Source organism: Sphaeramia orbicularis, chromosome 21, assembly GCF_902148855.1.
Source record: "Sphaeramia orbicularis chromosome 21, fSphaOr1.1, whole genome shotgun sequence".
Classification (NCBI taxonomy): Eukaryota; Metazoa; Chordata; class Actinopteri; order Kurtiformes; family Apogonidae; genus Sphaeramia; species Sphaeramia orbicularis.
In genome coordinates, this window is record NC_043977.1 from 15,492,362 (window position 1) to 15,514,689 (window position 22,328).

At 35.9% G+C, this 22,328-nt stretch overlaps 1 protein-coding gene across 2 annotated transcripts in view; it reads left to right on the forward strand.

The window, feature by feature from the left end:
* asmt (acetylserotonin O-methyltransferase) overlaps nucleotides 1–22,328 on the forward strand; it is a 59,511-nt gene that overhangs the window by 18,282 nt on the left and 18,901 nt on the right. For both annotated transcript variants that reach the window (XM_030124795.1, XM_030124796.1), the window contains exon 6: nucleotides 17,059–17,199. In XM_030124795.1, coding sequence (XP_029980655.1) covers nucleotides 17,059–17,199 — 141 coding nt within the window. The remainder of the gene's footprint in view (nucleotides 1–17,058; nucleotides 17,200–22,328) is intronic.

The window sequence follows — 22,328 nt, forward strand, 5'->3', positions numbered from 1 at the left end:
CTCACACAAAAATTACAATATTCTTGTGATATTTTGTTCACAAGAGTGGAGTTAACTCTTGCCCCTTTTGGATATAAAATGTTATCAGTTCATATTTTATTCCATTGCATTTGTTACATTATTTACATCAAGTTTTCCTCATAACTGATATACAGTGTATATTTGTGAATTATTGCCAAAATCACGACTGTGACCTTTGGCCACCAAATTCTAACCAATTCATCACTGGATTTGTGCCATGTTAAAGACATCTTTTTTTGGCATTCCTGTAAAGCAGGGGTGTCAAACTCCGGTCCTCGAGGGCCGATGTCCTGCATGTTTTAGATATGTCCCTCTTCCAGCACACCTCGGTCAATTAATGATCAGCTCATCGTCCAGCTCTGCAGAAGTTTGATAATGACATAATGGCTTTCAGGTGTGATGGAAGAGGGAAATATCTAAAACATGCAGGATACCAGCCCTCAAGGACCGGAGTTTGACACCTGTGCTGTAAAGTAAAGTTGGCTTTGACCTTTAACCTTTGACCACCAAAATCTGATGAATATACTGCACCTTATGCCTTGCCAATGAAATTAACTCGTTCACTTCCTAAGTTTCCTTAGTGGGCAGCGTCTTAAAGGTTGAAAATGTTGAGCGAATGATGAGTGAAAGTAGATTCCCCTGGTCAAAATAAAATAACAAGTGTTCAGAGAACGCAAACCTCCGCCAAGCACCCTGAACGGTGTGTATGTGTGGATCAACTATTTCTTTTTAAATTAAACAGTTTCCAGGTTGTTCCATACAGCAGAAAAAGTTGAAGCTTGGTACCAGTCATGTGTATGTCAAATTATATTAAATTCCAATCAATATTTGTTAAGTTATAATAAAAAGTGTCGTAAATGGGATTTTCAATTTTAAATTAAAATGTCCACAGAGTCCACATTTCACAGTGGATGTGGACAATTTTGTGCCAAATACAAGATATTGTTATAAGCTACGGGTGGATCAAATTGGAGGCTAAGCGGAGTCGTTTTGAATTTTTTATTAATTTTCGAAAATTGCTCAATGATGAGAGATAGGAAAATTTGAGATTTTGTGACCTTGCTGTGACCTTGAACTTTGGCCTACTTGGCCCAAAATTTAATGGGTTCATCCCAGGGCTCTGTGGGTACAATTTGGTAAAGATGGTTGTAACAGTTTTCCCATAAAGTTGCTAACAAACAAACAAGCAAACACGCAAACAAACAAACACACAAAGCAAAGTGATCACAATACCTCCTGGCAGAGGTAATAACCGATACAGGCATCAAACAGTGTCAATACTTTACTGATCTGTGTGTTTGAGAAATTATTTTAACCCATAAAGACCCAAACAGCCACCGGCAACCAAAATCACATACTGATCTAAAATGTTTAATAACCTCTGAACCACTAATTCTATCACTCCATGTAAATAATTGGTGTAAAATGCAGTTTGTCATCTTTTCATGGTCATCAGATATGACCCATTTGGACGTTTAGAGGCTCTGTAGTTACTGTGGAAACACCGTCATCTTCTACAACATTGATTCACCAGTAAAACCCATGGAGCTGGATCAATGACAGTGGATAGACACACTTGTTTTATGTTCAATTAATGATATATTTGCTGAAAAAGTACATTTTTCTTCAGTTTTCCCGGTTTTTGATATAATAACCCTCAAACGTAATCTCATCATGATGATTAAAGTACATGATCAGTAAATGAAATATAGGAAAATACCTGATTTTTACTAAATATAGAGGATAATATTTTGATATATGGTGATAAATCACAAGAAATGTTAAATATAGACAAAGTCACTCTGGATCTTTATGGGTTAATGTCTGAAAATTCAGAAGATATGTTGAAAGTTGGGCAAAAATTGGGTCCATTATTTTACGTAAGACAAAACAATGGCTAAAAATACGTAAGGTCCTCGTCCTTAAAAATCTTCCGTCCAAGTGAATGTTTGTGCCATATTTTCAAACATTCCTTCAACCAGTTTCCATGATACCACTTTTACAGATGAGGACTCATGGACAAACCTTTTTATATGCCGTGGATACAGTTTCTACTTTTTATTCTCTTGGTTGTAATCATGTTTTGTCTGTGGTCCTACCAGCTGAGAAAGTAAACAGCACAAAAACTCTGAATATTTTTCAGTCAGTGGTGGTCTCCGTCAAACATGACTGAGCTGAGGTTTACCCTGCTGAGACGGAGTGAAGTATCCAACCACGTCTGTCAGAACTGTTTGTAGCTTTACAAGCAACTGGGGGACTTTTACAATATTTCCCTGTTGTTCTGACATTTCAGTGTAGTTATCAACCTTCTAGAAAACAAGTGGGGAAACAGCTTTTTCTTTATCAGCATCACATACATACATGGGCTTTATGCATTCCTAATTAGCTTTACTTTTTTTTTTGTTTTTGAATGATCATCATTAGAGTTTCTCAAATTCCAAAGCAGATAAAAGTATGCATGTAACAATAAATAGCACCGGAAAACAATTCAACAGTAGTCGTTTTTCCATTGGACATCTTCACAAAACTTCACCAATATTTACTAAATGTCGAAAAAACAGAAGTGCGTAATGTCAGTTTTTCCATTAAATCACAAATGCGATGATTTGTTTATTACCTTCACCAGGAGGTATTGTGATCGCGTTGCTTTGTGTGTTTGCCTGTTTGTTTGTTTGTTTGTTAGCAAGATAACTCAAAAAGTTATGGACGGATTTTCATGAAATTATCAGGAAATGTTGATACTGGCACAAGGAAGAAATGATTACATTTTGGTGGTGATCGGGGGGAGGGACAGATCTGTCTTGGCGGACGTCTGTGCTCTCCGAGTGCTTTTCTTGTTTATCGTGAGATGACACGAGAAGTCATTCCATAAACATGGCTACATACATAAATATTGTGTTGATCTACAGATATATTCATTATTATTATTATATATTTCCCCTCTAATTTATACTAAATTAAAAAATGATTGGGTTTCCTGATCTGTCCACACATACTGCACCATGTTTCTTTTAAAACTCTTCTTCACTTGTTGTAACATCCGTCAACATCCCTTTTCTTTAATGTTCAGGTGACTCTAGTTGCGAAAAAAGGTCTTTCCATTGCAGTTTTGAGTGATATACCATTTGCGCTACACCTGAAAAACCACCTCTTGCCAGCACAAAAATTTTTAATTGTCATTTTTCCATTAGGTAAATTTTGATGCACAAGTTATATTCGTGCAGTTTGAGGGTCAATGGAAAAGCGATTAGTGATGACATTTCCGTCACTGCATCAACAACAGTAGAAGCAGAACGAACAGCTGTCGCTACAAACTTATGGAAATCATAGAATGTCCATTATGTTTGGATGAAAAAGGCCTCTCACTTTCTTTTCCAAATATTCCCTTTTATCACCTTAGATTTATTTATAAAGAGTTCTTGAGCAAGAGCTTCCTCACCACTTCTTTTTTTTACATGAGCAAAGGGCACTAAGATAAAAATATGAGGAAAAACAAGATAGAACAAACGGAAAGTGAACTCTACAATGTGAGGCTGGAGCTTCAAAGGAATCGTGGAGAAACAAGCCAAGAACGGAGCACGATCAAATAGGGAAGATGAAAGAAGAAGTGAAGGAGGCATAAATGGATCCTCTGTTGTCACAAGTGATTCATCAGCAAGTTAAGATGTGCATAAATAAATATTTTCCCCTCCCATTTGTGATAATAAAAGAACTGATTGTGGATACACTTCAGCTGAATGAGATGAGATGAACTTTACTGATTGCCTCATGGAAGATCACTTGTCCTATAGCTCAATTATAGAAGATTATTATTCCATGAGTAGAAATATGTGTAAATAAGTCCAGCGCAGTGTGTTTGCCGTCGACTACAGCACTGGGGATGAAGGATTTCTGTAAAATTAAGTCTCGCAGCATAGTGAAGCCAACCACTAGAGCTACTTCTCCAGTCAGTCAGTATGCTGCAACGAGGATGATCTGAATTATCCATGATGGTTTCCACCTCAGAGTCCATCTCTCATCCTCAGCCCCCAGTGAGTCCGGCCTCCTTCCATCCACTGAACTAGCTTGGATGTTTTTTTAAACCTAAATACACAAAGCCTTTTTAGTCTGTACGTCTTATGTACATGATAGAAAACATTAAAAAAACATTAGACAGAGTAAATCTAAAGCTGAAATTGTGTAAACTTTCTACATTTATTACTTCCAAGAACGAATCTAGCTTCTGTTAGCTACTAGCTGCTAGTTACCTGCAGTTAAGCAAGATAAACACAGTTAAAGCTAAAGTGGGCAGTGTGGTGGCATAGTGGTTAGCACCAAGGTTATAATAGTTTTGGATTTTTCATTATAGTTTAGTTTTATTTAGTTTTGACTTTTTTTTCTCTAATTCAGTTAGTTTTAATTAGTTTTTAGAGCAGGTTTGCTAGTTTTTATTAGTTTTTGTTTTTTTCCTAAATACTTAGTTTTAGTTTAGTTTTTTAAATTCTTTTATCTTCTTCACCGTTGTATTCAAATAAATCCCAGACAGGACTCTGCTGCTTTCTCCCAACTTTAGTCTCCATGTTTCTAGGTAGAGTGGGGATCAGAAGACGACTCTAAACCACAAGTGACAACAAGTGACGGACCGTTAAATATCATATGGGGCTGCTAGCTAAAATTGCTAGAGTGAAATAAATCGATTTCATATCAATCTGACATTGACAAAGATGAAAAGAAATGGAATTTTATCCATAATTTTTATACATTTTAGTTAGTTTTGTAAGCACACAATACAATTTCAGTTAGTTATCGTTTTTTTTTCTTTTAATTGTAGTTTTTATTTATTTCAGTCAATGAAAATGCTTTTCAATTCTAGTTTTTGTCATTTCGTTAGTTTTCGTTAATGATAATAACCTTGGTTAGCACTTCTGCCTCACAGGTTTCCCCCATCATTAAAAACAGTTACATATAGGTTAATTAATCTGTCAGTGTCACTGACCACGGTCCAAAGAATGTTCCTTGAGCATCTTCAATATTAGCTCACCGTTCCTAATGCGCTACGAGCTAATGCTAACGCTAGGTGAGGATGGGTGAATTTCCTTACAGGCATAATAAAGTGAGTTAACTTTAACAGTATAAAAATTATATGTAACTGATTTATTGTTAGACTGTATTGAATCTTTGAATTTTGCTGACACATTTAGCCTCAGTTATCGTCAACAGTTAATGGTACGCTAAACCTTTCCAGCCTGAAAAATGGTCCAAACTCGTAACAGTGAAATCACGTATAGGTTTCTTTACTGTGCTTTTGAAGCACATATTTGTGATTTACTCATCATCATGTTGGCTATTTTGAAAACAGAAGTGACCATATTTGGACAGCAGGTGCAGAACTACAGGAACCCAAAGGATCAGAGGTGTGCTAATGCTAAACACTTGCTTATTGACTTGGGAAAATGGTCATTTTACACTAGAACCGACTGACAATGACTACTGTTGAACTATCAGTCAGGAAAAATGGGGTATGTTAAATAAACTGAAATTCCAAATTTGTAATTCAGCAGGCAAGCATTTGACCCGATATCAAATTAATCAAGTTAAAATTTAAAGATCATAGCAAGTCCTGGAAAAAAAATGATTCATTTAATATTTTACAAGCACTGGGTAAATGCATGGAGCAAATATCTGAATGGATGGGCCATAACTTTCTTCAGTTAAACAGAGAAAAAACTGAGGTAGTTGTTTTTGGACCCAAGGAGGAGCGTCTTAAAATCAGCATACAGCTCCAGTCACTTCAGTTAAAAACCTCAGACCAGGCCAGGAATCTGGGTGTTGTCATGGATTCAGACCTGAATTTTAAAAACCACATACAAACAATTACAAAGTCAGCTTACTATCACCTCAAGAACATTTCTAGGATTAAAGGACTGATGTCGCAGCAGGACCTTGAAAAACTTGTCCATGCATTTATCTTTAGTCGAGTTGACTACTGTAACAGTATCTTCTCTGGTCTACCTAAAAAGTCTATTCGACGACTGCAACTGATCCAGAATGCTGCTGCTCCAGTCCTCACTAAAACCAAGAGAGTGGACCACATCAGCCCAGTTCTGAGGTCTCTACACTGGCTCCCTGTCTCTCAGAGAATAGACTTCAAAATTCTCTTACTAGCATATAAAGCACTGAATGGTTTAGGCGCAAAATACATCAGAGACCTTCTAGTCCAGTATGAACCGTCCAGACCACTCAGGTCATCTGGTGCAGGTCTGCTCTGTGTTCCTAAAGTCAGAACTAAACATGGAGAATCAGCGTTCAGTTTCTATGCTCCGTATATCTGGAACAAACTACCAGAAAATATCAGGTCTGCTGAGAGTCTGAGTTCTTTTAAGTCCAGGTTAAAGACTCACCTGTTCACTGCTGCCTTTGACTAAAAGGCTTTTGACTTTTTAAATTTTATATTGTCTTTGAAACTCTGCACTGCAACTTTTACTTTAATATGTGTGTGTTTTTATTTTTATTTTATTTTATTCTATTTTATTTATTCATTTATTTATTTTTTTGATTTTATGTGTTGTTTTCTTACTTTCTGTTTTTAATCACCTTTTATATGTTTCTTTTATAATGTTTTAAATGTGTTTCTTTTTGTTTCTTTTATTTCAATGTCCTGTGTGAAGCACCTTGAATTGCCTTGTTGCTGAAATGTGCTATACAAATAAACTTGCCTTGCCTTGCCTTTTAGAGAGATTTCAGTGTAAGTCTATGGAAACTAAGGTGAGTCCTAGTGGATGTCAGTGGTATTACAACTATACGATACTTAAGCATTATTTTGGAGCTGAGGCCCTTGCCCCTTGGTCTTAACAGCAGAAAGAAATGTTTTTGGATGATGTTTTGTAATAGACATGAGTGCTTATTTACACTGAGGCTTTAGTCAGTTTTGATTGTAAGCATTATTGCTATATCAAACCAAATTTCTAGTGGCTTTGAAAATAATCTAAAAATAGCCTTGTGAGAACACAGTCAGTAGCTTTTTTCACAGACACATCTAATGTAAACATCACCAAAAACAGTTATTTTAAGTTAATGAGTAACTTTCAGTTCATCTCCAGTTTAATTATTAAAAGTCTCCTCTCAGCCAGGAATAGGAAGCTCCTCAGTTTTCCGGGCTGATGCACATTGGTGGAAACCCCTGCAGTGTGACACCTCTGCTGACCACACAGGGGAGCTGTGAAGCCATTTAAAGCACAGACCCACTCACACATACACACATGTAGACACATCGAGGACAGCCTTTCCCTTCCTTTTACTCTGTGACTTTCTCAGCATGAGGTCACATGTTCATGTTTATGCATGAAGGCGTGTCTCTAAAAAGAGTGTACATGTGGACAGCAGGGGTGTGAAGGGTGTGACTGCAGTGTCCCATTAAGACTTTGTCTCTACCACAGCATCTGTTGTGTCTATGAACACCTGCTGCTCAGGAACTCTGTCTTTCTCATCATCTGTCCAACTCTGCCAAGTGACTGACTTTAAACCAAATAGACCAGCATGTGTCTGCAGACTTAATGTACAGTGCACGTGTTGGAGGTACAGCTGTGCACTGCAAAAAAAGGGGTGTCTAAAAATAAGATAAAAACACCAAATCTGAGGAAAAATGTGCTCAAAACAAGTGAAATATCTGTCCATGCAGCAGGATAAGTTCACTTGACAAGATTTCTTGAATTAAGATTGGTAAATGTAGAAATATGTCTATAGATCAAGGTTATTATCGTTAATGAAAACTAACGAAATGATGAAAACTAGAATTGAAAAAACATTTTCGTTAACTGAAATAAATAAAAACCAGAATTAAAAGAAAAAAAAACAATAACTAACTGAAACTGTATTGTGTGCTTATAAAGCTAACTAAAACGTATAAAAATTATGGATAAAATTCCCTTCGTTTTCGTCTTTGTCGATGTCGGGTTGATATAAAATCGATTTATTTCCCTCAAGCAATTTTAGCTAGCAGCACCATATGATATTTAACGGTCAATCACTTCTCGTCACTTGTCGTTGAGAGTCGTCTTCTGGTCCCCACTCTACCTGGAAACATGGAGACTAAAGTTGGGAGAAAACAGCAGAATCCTGTCTGGGATTTATATGAATTCGATGATGAAGAAGATAAAACATATAAAGAAACTAAAACTAAACTAAAACTAAGCATGTAGAGAATAACGAAAACTACTAAAAGCTAGCAAACCTGCTCTAAAAACAAATTAAAACTAACTGAATTAGAGAAAAAAAAATTCAAAACTAAATAAAACGAAACTTTAATGAAAAATCCAAAACTATTATAACCTTGCTACAGATGCATGAACACTTAAAATAAGAAGTTAACTCTTAAAACAAGATAAATTATCCAACACTTTTAAATCTACGTTGTTTTTTAATCTTGGTAAGAACCAAATTATTTGAAGTATGGAAAGATGCTGTATTTTACATGCATTTCTTTGGATTTTTAAAAACTGAATAATCAGCTTAAAGGATGTAGCAGCTGCAGTTTTATCAAAATATAAGATCTTAAGCTTTGAAAATGTAATCGTGTATACAAATGTGTGCTTCTTGTTTAAGGTTATTCATAATTCTGCTGCTCCTGCCTTAAAAAGGTTTATCTCTTTGAGTTCTGGAAAAACATCTCGAACTACTCGATCAACCACATGCGGCGAGTGCAGGATTCCGAGGCACAAAACGACATTTGCAAATTCAGCATTCTCGTGTGTGACCGTGCGACAGTGGAACACATTAGCAACGGAGCTACTAACACAAAACAAAAATAACAAAAACAGCCACTCTCTAATCAAACCTGTGGCCACAATGTAATGTAATGTAAACATGCTTAGAGTGTGTGACGGACTGCAGTGGGACAAGTAAGAGGTTGGATGTGAATGAATTTTTTCATATATATGGATTTATAGAAATGCATTTTTTACCGCTTTTTGTATGTTTTAGTTTTTATTAATGTCTGTTTTTTTAATAACATCAGCCTTCTTAGGGACTACAGGTGGAAATTAACACTAGTGCTACAACCTGGCACACTATATTTCTCCTGTTTAACCCTTTCATGCATACTGGTCACTACAGTGGACAGCTACTCTACAGCTGTTCTCTTGTATATTCATGGATTTTGTTGTTCTTTTCGGTGTTTTTTTTTTTGTTTTTGTTTTTCTTACACATATCTTTATTAAAGTTTTAAGACACTACATATCTTTTCTGACATGAATTGGTAACATTATGTAGATCTCTCCTGATCATAAACCCCCAGAACTACAAGCCCTCCCCATAGTTTTCACACAATTTATCAGTAAATACATGTTTCTGTGCATCAGAAATTAAACGTGTGGTGTCCAGCTGAGTGGACATTTTTGCAACTTCATGAAAAATAGGTTCATAAGAAATGTTTTTTTTTTTTCGATTTTTTTTTTTTTTTAATATTTTTTTATTTTTCAGAAGAAAATTTTCAGTCGCATTGTGTTTTTCATGCCTAAAGAGGAATGAAAACACTCAGGAAATAATTTTGATTAAGGTTCTCATTATTTGTGCATGAAAGGGTTAAGGTTAATGTATGTTGTGTATTGTCCCTGTCTAGATAAATAAATAAATAAAATGAAATTAAGCTGTAAGAAAAACAGATTGCTCTCAAGCATTTCATACTGGTCAATATACACACATATTTAGGTCATGTTGCTACATTTCACTGAGAACCAAACACATCTGCCTTAGCTTTGGGAGACCAGTCTGGCTCTGCATTTAACGCATAAAGACCCAAACATACACTGGTGACAAAAATCATTTACTGTTATAAAAAGTTAAATACCTGTTGATCCACTAATCCTATCAATCCATGTAAATAACTGGTGTAAAATGCAGTTTGTCATCTTTTCATAGTCATCAGATATGACCCATTTGGACGTTCAGAAGCTCCGTAGTTACCATGGAAACACCGTCATCTTCTACAACATGATTCACCAGCAAAACCCATAGAGTTGGATCAATGACAGTGGATGGACACACTTAGTTTATGTTCAGTTAATGATAGATTTTACTGGAAAAGTCACTTTTCCTGCTTTTTTCTTTCTGTTTTTTATGTAATATCCCTCAACTTCAATCTGAGCTTTTATGAACATCTACATGATCAGTAAATGAAATACAGGAAAATACCTGATTTATACTGATAAAATACAAAATACAGAGGATACTGTTATAAATAAATGGTGATAAACCACTTAAGAAAGGTTAAATATAGAGAAGATTTAATTTGGGAAGTGACATAAAAGTAGATGGGTTAAGGTAGAATTTCTTTAACATCACAAACAGTATGAAGAGAATGTACTGTATGAAGAGTACACAATGTTAAAAACATAATGTATAATATTTTCGGGTAAATTTTCATAAACACACAATTCACGTTCATCCCTCATCTCTTCTCAGTGTAAGAGGCAACAAGACCAGTGGTGGTCAAGTGAGCTAAAGAATCAATCATGAGAAGGTTACGCTCTAAAGCACAAATAAATATAGAATAGAATAGAATAGAATAGAATAGAATTGAATTGAATTGAAACTGTTGATCCACTAATCGTATCAAGCCATGTAAATAATTGTTGTAAAATGCAGTTTGTCATCTTTTCATGGTCATCAAATATGACCCATTTGGATGTTCAGAGGCTCTGTAGTGAACGTGGAAACACCGTCATCTTCTACAACATTGATTCACCAGTAAAACCCATGGAGTTGGATCAGTGACAGTGGATGGACACACTTGTTTTTATGTTCAGTTAATGATATATTTTACCAGAAATGTCATTTCTTCTTTCATTTTCTCTGTTTTTAATATAGTAACACTCAACTTTAATTTGAGCTTTTATGGACATCAATCATAAGTAAATTAAATATAGCTAAGTAAAATACAGGGGTTGGACAAAATAATGGAAACACCTTCACCTCAAGATGATAATGCCCCAATCCATACAGCTAGAATTGTTAAAAAATGGCATGAGGAACATTCTAATGAAGTTGAGCATCTCGTATGGCCGGCACAGTCCCCAGACCTCAACATTATTGAGCATTTATGGTCAGTTTTAGAGATTCAAGTAAGACGCCGATTTCCACCGCCATCATCTCTAAAAGAGTTGGAGGGTATTCTAACTGAAGAATGGCTTAAAATTCCTTTGGAAACAATTCACAAGTTGTATGAATCAATACCTCTGAGAATTGAGGCTGTAACTGCCGCAAAAGGCGGACCTACACCATATTAAATTATATTTTGTTGATGTTTTAAGGTGTTTCCATTATTTTGTCCAACCCCTGTACCTGATTTTCACTTAAGAATGCAAAAATACTGAGCATAATATTAAAATAAATGATAATAAATTACTTAAGAAAAGTTAAAAATAAAGAAAAAAAATCATTTGGGGACAGCCACAAAAGTAGCACTGGGTCTTTATGGGTTAAACTCGGCATGGATCTGACTGAATTGATCACCGCCATTTATCTGACAGGAGGCAGGTCTGATACAGTTGGATACGATGACAACCTGTGATTTTTCAAGCTAAGTATTGACTTTTGTGAGTGCGGAATAGCACTCCCACTCATACCTTAGGATTAACCTCTGGATACAGGATTCAACTGTTGCAGCAGGGTGCAGTGTCACTTCCCAAATGAAATTTTCTCCATATTTAATCTTTCTTAAGGGATTTATCACCATTTATTGTAACATTATCTTCTTTATTTTGTGTTTTCTCTGTGAAAATCATGCATTTTTCTATATTTACTTTACTGATCATGTAGATGTTCATAAAAGCTCAGAGTAAATTCAACAATTATTATATCAGTAACAGAGAAAACTGAAAAAAAGCTGACTTTTTCCAGCAAAATCTATCATTAACTGAACATAATCCAAGTGTATCCATCCACTGTCATTGATCCAAGTCCATAGGTTTTATTGGTGAAACAATGTTGTAGAAGATGACATTGTTGCCATGGTAACTACAGAGCCTCTGAACATCCAAATGGGTCATATCTGATGACCATGAAAAGATGACAAACTGTATTTTACACCAATTATTTCCATGGATTGGTAGGATTAGTGGATCAACAGTTATTAAACATTTACATTAGTAGACGCTTTTGGTCAGCGGTGGATGTTGGGGTCTTTATGGGTTAATGCACCAAAAATAATCAGGCTGTGGATGATCAGCTTCAATCAGCAGTAGAAGTTGGTGACTCACTCTATATTGCTTTTCTGATTTTGTTCACATGATTGTGTTCCATTTCGTGTGGTCAAAATTATCCCCCAAACTCATGTCAGTGGTTTTTAGAATTTCGTGTCAGATGAAATAAGACGGAATGAATCTGATTCAGCCGGCAGCACTCTCCCCAGGATTTTACATCAACAACTGTAATTAAAGCCTCTGTTGACAAGAAAGATGTGTTCCAGTATTTTCGACTGAATTTAATGAGTTTAATTTATTACTTGTAAGTAAGCCCAGTTGCATCCAGAGGCATTTTAGTCTGCGATAACGCACCTGGGAAATCAAAAATGAGCTGAAATGTTCCAACTCTGGGGTAACATTTCATGGTGGTGGAAAAACTGCAGCCCCATGAAAGCATCACTAAATCAATCGATACTTAGAGTAAAAATGGTACTAAAACTTTGGTAACCCATAAACACCCAGTTTTACTTTTGTGGCACTTCCCAAATGAATTTTTCTCTCTGGTCAACCTTTCTTAAATGATTTATCAAGGCAAGGCAAGTTTATTTGTATAGCACATTTCAGCAACAATGCAATTCAAGGTGCTTCACACAGGACAATGAAATACAACGACAAGGAAAAAAGAAACACATTTAAAACATTATTTAAAAAAACATGTAAAAGGTGATTAAAAACAGCAAGTAAGAAAACAAAACATGAAACCGAAAAATATAAAAACGCACAAATATTAAAGTAAGAGTTGCAGTGCAGAGTTTCGAAAGAGAATGTAAAATTTAAAAAGTAAAAAGCCTTTTAGTCAAAGGCAGCAGTGAACAGGTGAGTCTTTAACCTGGACTTAAAAGAACTCAGACTCTCAGCAGACCTGATATTTTCTGGTAGTTTGTTCCAGATATACGGAGCATAGAAACTGAACGCTGATTCTCCATGTTTAGTTCTGACTTTGGGAACACAGAGCAGACCTGCACCATATGACCTGAGTGGTCTGGATGGTTCATACTGGACTAGAAGGTCTCTGATGGAGTTTGGGCCTAAACCATTCAGGGCTTTATATGCTAGCAAGGGAATTTTAAAGTCTATTCTCTCAGAGACAGGGAGCCAGTGTAGAGACCTCAGAACTGGACTGATGTGGTCCACTCTCTTAGTTTTAGTGAGGACTGGAGCAGCAGGATTCTGGATCAGCTGCAGTTTTCTGATTGACTTTTTAGGCAGACCAGAGAAGATACTGTTACAGTAGTCAACTCGACTAAAGATAAATGCATGGACAAGTTTTTCAAGGTCCTGCTGCGACATCAGTCCTTTAATCCTAGAAATATTCTTGAGGTGATAGTAAACTGACTTTGTAATTGTTTATGTGGTTTTTAAAATTCAGGTCTGAATCCATGACAACACCCAGATTCCTGGCCTGGTCTGAGGTTTTTATTACCATCAATAATATTATCTTCTGTATTTTGCATTTTTCACTGTAAATTCTATATTTTCCTATACTTAATTTGGATTTTTAATTTAGATGTTCATGAAAACTCAGAGTGAATTCAAAGGTTATTATATCAAAACAGAGAAAACTGAGGAAAAAGGGACGTTTTCAGCAAATATATCAATAACTGAATATAAAAATAAGCATCCTCATCCACTGTCATTTATTGAACTCCATGGGTTTTGCTGGTGAATCAGTGTTGTAGAAGATGACAGTGTTTCCATGTTCACTATGGAGCCTCTGAACATCCAAATGGGTCATATCTGATGACCATGAAAAGATGACAAACTGCATTTTACACCAATTATTTACATGGATTGATAGAATTAGCGGATCAATCAACAGATATGGAACATTTTAATTCAGTTGATGGTTTTGATCACCGGTAGAGGTTTGGGTCTTTATGGGTTACGAATGACTTTTACAGGTGAATTATTTGCCAAAAAATGTTGAATATTTAATAATTATAGCTTCTATACGAATGGACCTAATATACATCACTAAACAATGGCATTGTGTAAATTAAAAGTATTCAGTCTTCTCATATGGAAATCTTAAAATTTGATAGTAGGAAAGATAAAACTATTATAAAATTAATTTACAGCAGTACTAGAATAACTTAATTTTGGGTTATTTTATGGTTGTTTATGGTTATTTTGGTGAGATTTTTGGCTCAGCTAACATTTTGATCTTAATTTTTTCTTGCTTTTCTTTTTTTTAATTGTGCAAATGGAAAAAAAAAGACATACATAGACATGCACTGTCAAGAGATTAGAAAACACCTTTTATATTACATTAAATGCTTTCTGTTAACCCTTTCATGCATACTGGTCACTACAGTGAACAGCTATTCTATAGCTGTTCTCTTCTATATTCGTGGATTTTGTTGTTCTTTTTGTTGTTTTTTTTTTTTTTTTTTTTTTTTTTTTTTTACACATATCTTTATTAAAGTTTTAAGACACTACATATCTTTTCTGACATGAATTGGTAACATTATGTAGATCTCTCCAGAGCATAAACCCCCAGAATCACAAGCCCTCCCCATAGTTTTCACACAATTTATCAGTAAATACATGTTTCTGTGCATCAAAAATTAAACGTGTGGCGTCCAGCTGAGTGGACATTTTTGCAACTTAATGAAAAATAGGTTCATAAGAATTTTTGTTTTTCATTATTTTTTTTTTTAATGTATTTTTGAATTTTTTGGAATTATTTTTATCTTATTTTATTTTTTTAAATTTATTTTTCAGAAGAAATTTTTCAATCGCATTGTTTTTTTCATGCGTAAAGAGGAATAAAAACACTCCGGAAAAAAAATTTGATTAAGGTTCTCATAATTCGTGCATGAAAAGGTTAAAATGTGCTCTCTCCCAGACCAAGAAGTGAAAAAGAAAGCACAGTTTAACTGACTGCAAAATGTAGATTTCCTCCACATTGGTTAAAAATACTGGATCCAAGTAAAACAGTCTAGTAAACCCATATAATCTAAAGCAGTGTTTTTCAACCTTGGGGTCGGATCCCACGTGGGGTCACCTGAAATTCAAATGGGGTCACTGGAAATTTCTAGCAACTGATTAAAAAAAAGAAAAAAATTACTAATAAAAAATATATAGTGAGTTGAGAGAGACAATCACAATACATAAAAGACATGACAAACTGTGAAGCTGAAACTGAAGCACTGTGGTACTGTTTATCTGTCAAATGTTCATTGTGGTCGGTTTCAGATGCTGCAGCTCTTTCATAATTCATAGTTTGAGTTATTATTTGTTCAGTATTAATTGTCAGCCTTGTAAATACAAGCTAGACTGACTGTACATATCCTGACCAAGAAAAATAAAATCCTCACTTTGTGCAGTAATCTACACCTGACTTTACTGCCTCCGTCCATAATATTATACAAAATATAGACTAAATGTCATCTAAAATTAACGTTTATTTGCAGCATAGTATAGCAAACTATTACATGATCAAAAACAAATTAATTTTAGAAAAAAAAAAAGTCTCCGTTTTGAATGTCTGGGGTCGCCAGAAATTCGTGATGTGAAAATGTGGTCACGAGCCAAAAAAGGTAGGGAACCACTGACCTAAAGAAATTTGTGTGATTGTAGTTCTGCACTGCACATATCAGATAACATAGAAAACAAGACGAGAAGAATTCAAAAATAACAGTTTCAAGGGGAAAAAAAACCCCTCAATTATTGTAATAACAGCAAACAATACAGCAATGTGTCTCAGACTCACAGGATGTCATTAACAAACAGAGGCAGCTGGTTAGCCTGAGGTCTTGGGGTGTGTTGTGTTTTGCTTCTCCTCGCTGCTCTCTGATTCCTGCGCTGACCTCTCTTTGACGTGGCTGTCGAAGACTATCTGTGTGTGTATGTTGCACGTTTTTTCAGATTACAGACTGATTCAGAAGCAGCAGGTCGTGTTGGGAGGAGGTTCAAACTGTTTGGCCTGTGCACACACACACACACACACACACACACACAGAAACACACACACATATGCATCAGCTCAGGTCTGACCAGCTTTGTAGGTACGTCAAACTGTGATCCGTTGATCCTGTATTCCACTTGACTGCCTTTCTATCACTCTTCCCCATTCATTCGGTCTTAATCTACTTCTCTCTATCTGTTTTTTTCTGTTACTATCTGCCCCATACTCACTCTCTCTCTGTTTAAAATTCGTGGTTTATGAAGCATGAACACTGATAATAATGCTGCCAAAGCATCAAGTTGAAAGATTCATATTTTCAGATTAAATCCTTGTGTGTGTGTGTGTGTGTGTGTGTGTGTGTGTGTGTGTGTGTGTGTGAGTTTGTGTGTGTGTTTGCAGGCTTGTTTCGCCGCTTGGTTTTCTGCTCAAATCATCACCTTAGCCTTGCAGCATGTTGTTGTATGGAGAAACAATGCTCTCCAAACACTTTCAAAACCACACTTGTCCATATATTAATGAAATCAAATTGTGTGTGAATGTGTGTTCCTGGATAGTGAGTTTTGTTGTGTTCATGTCAATCTAAATTCAGCTTCTGTGTTGCTTTAAATTCAGTTCATTTCACTCTGCTTTATTGGCATGAATGTTAGACGAACCGTATTCCCAAAGATGGAATACACAATTAAATACAAATCATGCAACTAAGTAATGCATTCATACCTGAAAGCAACTGCGCCGCTCATGTGAACGTGTACGTTTCGGTGAAAATCTGTATGTGTATGTGTGTATGTGTAGGTGTGTGTGTGGGTGTGTGTGTGTTTGATACTCTGCCTTGTTAATGAAGGTGATCTGTATTCGTTGTGCAGTAACTACACTGTAAGTAATTCTCTCGCTCTCTGTTTCTCTCTCCAGGCTGCAGTGGAGCATTAGCTAAGCAGTGCACGTCAGCCTACCCAGAATGCACTGTGACGATCTTTGACCTCCCCAAGGTGGTGCGTACTTCCAGGGAACACTTTGTCACGGAGGCCGACCAGAGAATAGCGTTCCACGAGGGTAACGTTCATTACAGCTGGTGAAATCGCTTGACATTTCTAATCATGTACAGCCAGTTCAAGTACAATGCTACACACACACACATACACACACACACACACACGCACACGCACGCACACACACACAGTGTTTCCAATCAAGGGTGGGGTGGGTGAAACTAATTAATGCACTGTACAATCCGTTTTATTCACAAGTCAGAACATATTTTTTAAACTCGTGCTTGGGTATGTATCTTAAAGGAGTGATATTTTGCTTTTTTAAATGGAATTATGCAATTTAAAATATTTCCCTGTGGTCTACGTAAACTGTAAATGCTATGTTTGGGTCTGAATTCTTCATTAATTCAACTCCACAGGTCCATCTTCAACCCCATTTCTGAGTAATGACACCAGAAAAGTCATTTTGAGCACTGGCCCTTTAAATGCACATGACCCCGCCCCCTCCCAGGTTGTTAACTGTGCGCTCAGTCCCGTTCAGCCACTTGAGTTCATTAACATAATCAACAACTGAACATTTTAGGTAATCGGCTGGAAGTTTGGACATATTTTCATTTTTTACTACAACCGCTGCTGCTGACAAACAATTATATCGTACTCGGAGAAATGTTCGTCGGAAGTCTTGACCTTATATGGGCAAATATCGTGATGTAACTAGTTATAAAACTTCACAAATTATGAAGGAATTGAAACAGGGTATAGAAATGCACTCGATTTTTGCCGGAATGAATATAAAGTAAAGTAAGTAAAGTAAGTAAAGTAAATTTTATTTATAGAGCACTTTTCACAGACAGAGTCACAAAGTGCTTTATCAATTCAAATCAGAATCAAATTAAGTTTACAGAGACCCAACAGAATCCTTCAGGGGCAAACACTTGTGATTGGTGACAGTGGCGAGGAAAAACTTCCCTTTAACAGCAGAAACCTCGAGCAGACCCAGACTCCTGAAGGATGGCTGTCTGCCTTGACCAGTTGGGGTTAAAGAGAGGGAGAGAGAGTAAAGGAGGAGAAAAGAGAGAGCGATAGAGATATAGAGAGACTGGGGGGGGGGATGACACATGGAGTACGTTATGATGAATACATAGAGTGTAATCAGTCTGTGGTGGTCCTGGGTCAGGTGGGAGACTAAAAAGCCTTTTTGAACAGGAGGGTTTTGAGGTGTTTCTTAAAGCTCTCTACAGAGTCCATGGACCGTAGGTGTAGAGGCAGGTCATTCCATAGACGTGGTGCCACAGCTTTAAAAGACCTGTCACCGCGTGTGCTAAAACAGGTCCGTGGAACCATCAGCAGGTGCTGTCCTGAAGACCTCAAGCTACGAGTCGAGCTGTAGGGCTGGATCAGGGAAGCAATGTATGCAGGGGCCTGGCCATGTAGGGCCCGGAAAGTTAGCACAAGAATTTTGAAATGAAGACGATATAGAACAGGGAGCCAGTGGAGAGATTTAAGGATGGGAGTGATGTGGGTTCTCCTGTTTGTGCGGGTCAGGAGCCTGGCAGCAGAGTTCTGGACAAACTGTAGACGGGCCAGCTCCTTCTTGTTTAAGCATGTAAACAGGCTGTTGCAGTAAAGGTAGCTTTGCAGCACCTGGAGGGTTCAAATTCAAACTTTATGAACTGTTAGGGTCCAAATACACAAATAAATGAACCAAAGACTAATAAAAGTGGGTTCACATGATAAATGTTGTGATATTACAGAAGCTTAGTGAAACAATGTCATGACAAATGCTAAAGGAGGTCCAGCAAAATATGTATAATATTGTCCCGCGTTTTTCAGTGTAAAACAGGTGTATTGTTGTATTTACACACTGTTACCGATAAAGTTGGAATAATTTCGTTTTCAGACACATTCCTCTTTTTATTCCTATTTATACACATTAATAATTATCTTTGACTAGGTGCAATGATTATTTGCTGAATTCCTGTTACACTATCTACCAGGAATAATTCACGTTGTCACAATCATTTCATGAGAGGAACTGATCTCATGAAATCGCATTGCATGTTACGCCAGTTCTTATGACATTTAGCGTACGCATTTTTGACCTTTCGCATGTTATTTAACCCTGTAAAGCCTGAACCATTAAATCATTGACAGAAAATTCCAGTTCTTTGAAACTTGAGCCTTTAGCAAATATGAAACAAATATTAGAAACTGTGGAAAAGGAATTGATCAAGTTAAAAAAAATGGTTTTATGTAAATAAGTTATCACTTATTGAAGATAAAACAAAATTTATGGTTTTTGGTGGTGCTAGGGTAAATTATGATATAAAACTGAAAATTAATGAAATTGAAATTGAAAGGGTGTATGAAACAAAATTTTTGGGAGTGATTATTGACCATAAACTCTGTTGGAAACCACAAATAGAATATATCAAACGCAAAATGTCCAAGGCTGTTGCGATTCTTTATAAAACTCGCGACTTGTTAAACAAAAAATGTTTGCATATGTTGTATTGTTCACTTGTAATGCCATATATGTCATACTGTGTGGAAATATGGGGCAATGTGAATAAAACTAATTTAGACCCGATAATTAAACTCCAAAAACAAAGCTATTAGAGTCATAAACAAAGCTGGTTATTTCCAATCAAGTAATCCACTTTTTGTAGAATCTGGTTTACTAAAATTTTTTGATATTGTATATTTAAAAACAATGGAATTTATGTTTCGCGTTAAAAGTAAAAACCTTCCTTTTTGTATTCAGAAAATTTTTAAGTTAAGAGAAGGACATTATAATTTAAGAGGGATGTTTGTGTTTGAAAAATGTAAAGTAAGAACAAACGTTAAATATCACAGTGTTTCAGTTATTGGTGTCAAGCTATGGAACGAACTGAAGGATGAAGTGAAATTGTGTAGCTCACTGTTGAGTTTCAAAAAGACTTTAATTTGTCAAATTCTGAAGGGCTATGAAAGTAATATGTTTACAAAATGATTTATAACACTGAATGTAGTATAATTTGTGTTTAAGTATTTACCTGCTGCAACTACGGGTGTAGACGTGAATTAAGGATGTGAATAGGAGAAGCAGAAATAAGCCTCCGGCTTCAGCTTCTTCCTTTTTCAGTTACAAAATGTGTTAATTTTATGTTTGTTTGTTTTTTTAATATGTATGTGTTTTGTTTTGTTGTTTTTTTTTTAATATGTATATGTTTTGTGTTTTGTATTTAACTGAAATAAACATTCATTCATTCATTTATCGGTCCTTCCGAACAACCCCCCAAATTTTTTTAAAATAACAATTTCCATGTACGAGTTTAACCCTTTCATGCACAGTGGTCACTATAGTGGACAGCTCTTCTACAACTGTTCTCTTGTATATTCATGGATTTTGTTGTTCTTTTCGTTGCTTTTTTTTTTTTTTTTTTTTTTTTTTTTACACATATCTTTATTAAAGTTTTAAGACACTACATATCTTTTCTGACATGAAAAGGTAACATTATGTAGATCTCTCCTGAGCATAAACCCCCAGAATCACAAGCCCTCCCCATAGTTTTCACACAATTTATCAGTAAATACATGTTTCTGTGCGTCAAAAATTAAACGTGTGGTGTCCAGCTGAGTGGACATTTTTGCAACTTCATGAAAAATAGGTTCATAAGAATTTTTTTTCGTTATTATTTTTTGTATGTATTTTTTTTTTTTTAATTTTTTAAATAATTTTTATTTATTTATTTATTTTTTATTTATTTTTCAGAAGAAAATTTTCAATTGCATTGTTTTTTTCATGCCTAAAGAGGAATAAAAACACTCAGGAAAAAATTTTGATTAAGGTTCTCATAATTGGTGCATGAAAGGGTTAAATTTGGTATCCTACTTGATACATCAGGTCTCAATGCTCAAATATTACTATTTTTTAACAAACAAAAACATAATATAACACGAACATGTCTAACAAATTGGTAATTCCTTTCCAAAATTGTCAAAGTTCTGCCTCCTTCCTCATTAATGACAATCTTGTAGTGTCACTGGAAAAGCCTCTGGTGAATGAATTCCTCCCCCTGGTGGATTATCTGTGTATTACATGTATCTAATTGTATACATCAGATTTTTCAAGAAAATAATACCACACTGATCATGTAGAGAGCTTCAAAACTCTTGTATCAAATATGATACGTTTGGTGTCACAGGGTTAACACCATTTGATCACGTGTCAGTTTAAGCCAAGATCTCCGGTTTACATATCCCTAACCCTCAGTGCGTGGTATTTGACGCGGCGTGAACATACACAAGGAAAACTTATAATGTGTACAGATAACACGCCAATTCAAAGTGGTGTGTATATTTATGCGAGTCATGATATCACATTTTGTAGTTTATTTCGAATATGCAAGAAAACAAAGTAATCTTACTTAGTCCTTAGAAATAAAACACATAGTAAGAAATCGTGGAGAAAAAAAACTTACACATATACATGAAAGCAAAGTATGACTTCATTTGCACATTCGAAAAGGAGTTGGAGGAAGTATAGCTTATTTAATTGCATGAGAAGAGGTACAAATATTTTACTCCAACTTTCTGGGCAACAGTGTATGAAACAGTCAGACAATAAATAGAAAACTTTATACATATGTCACAACAGATGACACCAAAGTCACTGAAAAGCTGACAATATCTTCTTTCTGTCACTTTTTAAAGCATATGAATAGGAATTGCAGATCTAAACTAGAAGCACTCGGAGAGCGCAGACCTCCGCCAAGGCTGATCAGTGGGCCCCCCCGTGGGCCCCCCCACCCCCGATCACCACCAAAATTTAATCATTTCTTCCTTATCCCATTTCCAACAAACCCTGAAAATTTCATCCAAATCTGTCCATAACTTTTTGAGTTATGTTGCACACTAACGAACAGTGGCCCCCCCTGTGGGCCCCCCCCACCCCCGATCACCACCAAAATTTAATCATTTCTTCCTTATCCCATTTCCAACAAACCCTGAAAATTTCATCCAAATCTGTCCATAACTTTTTGAGTTATGTTGCACACTAACGGACAGACAAACAAACAGACAGACAAACAAACAAACAAACCCTGGCAAAAACATAACCTCCTTGGCGGAGGTAAATATCTTTACGGTATTTACTTTTTTCACCAGTAGTGACTGTTGAGGATTTTGTGGGTTACTTGTGCATACATCAAA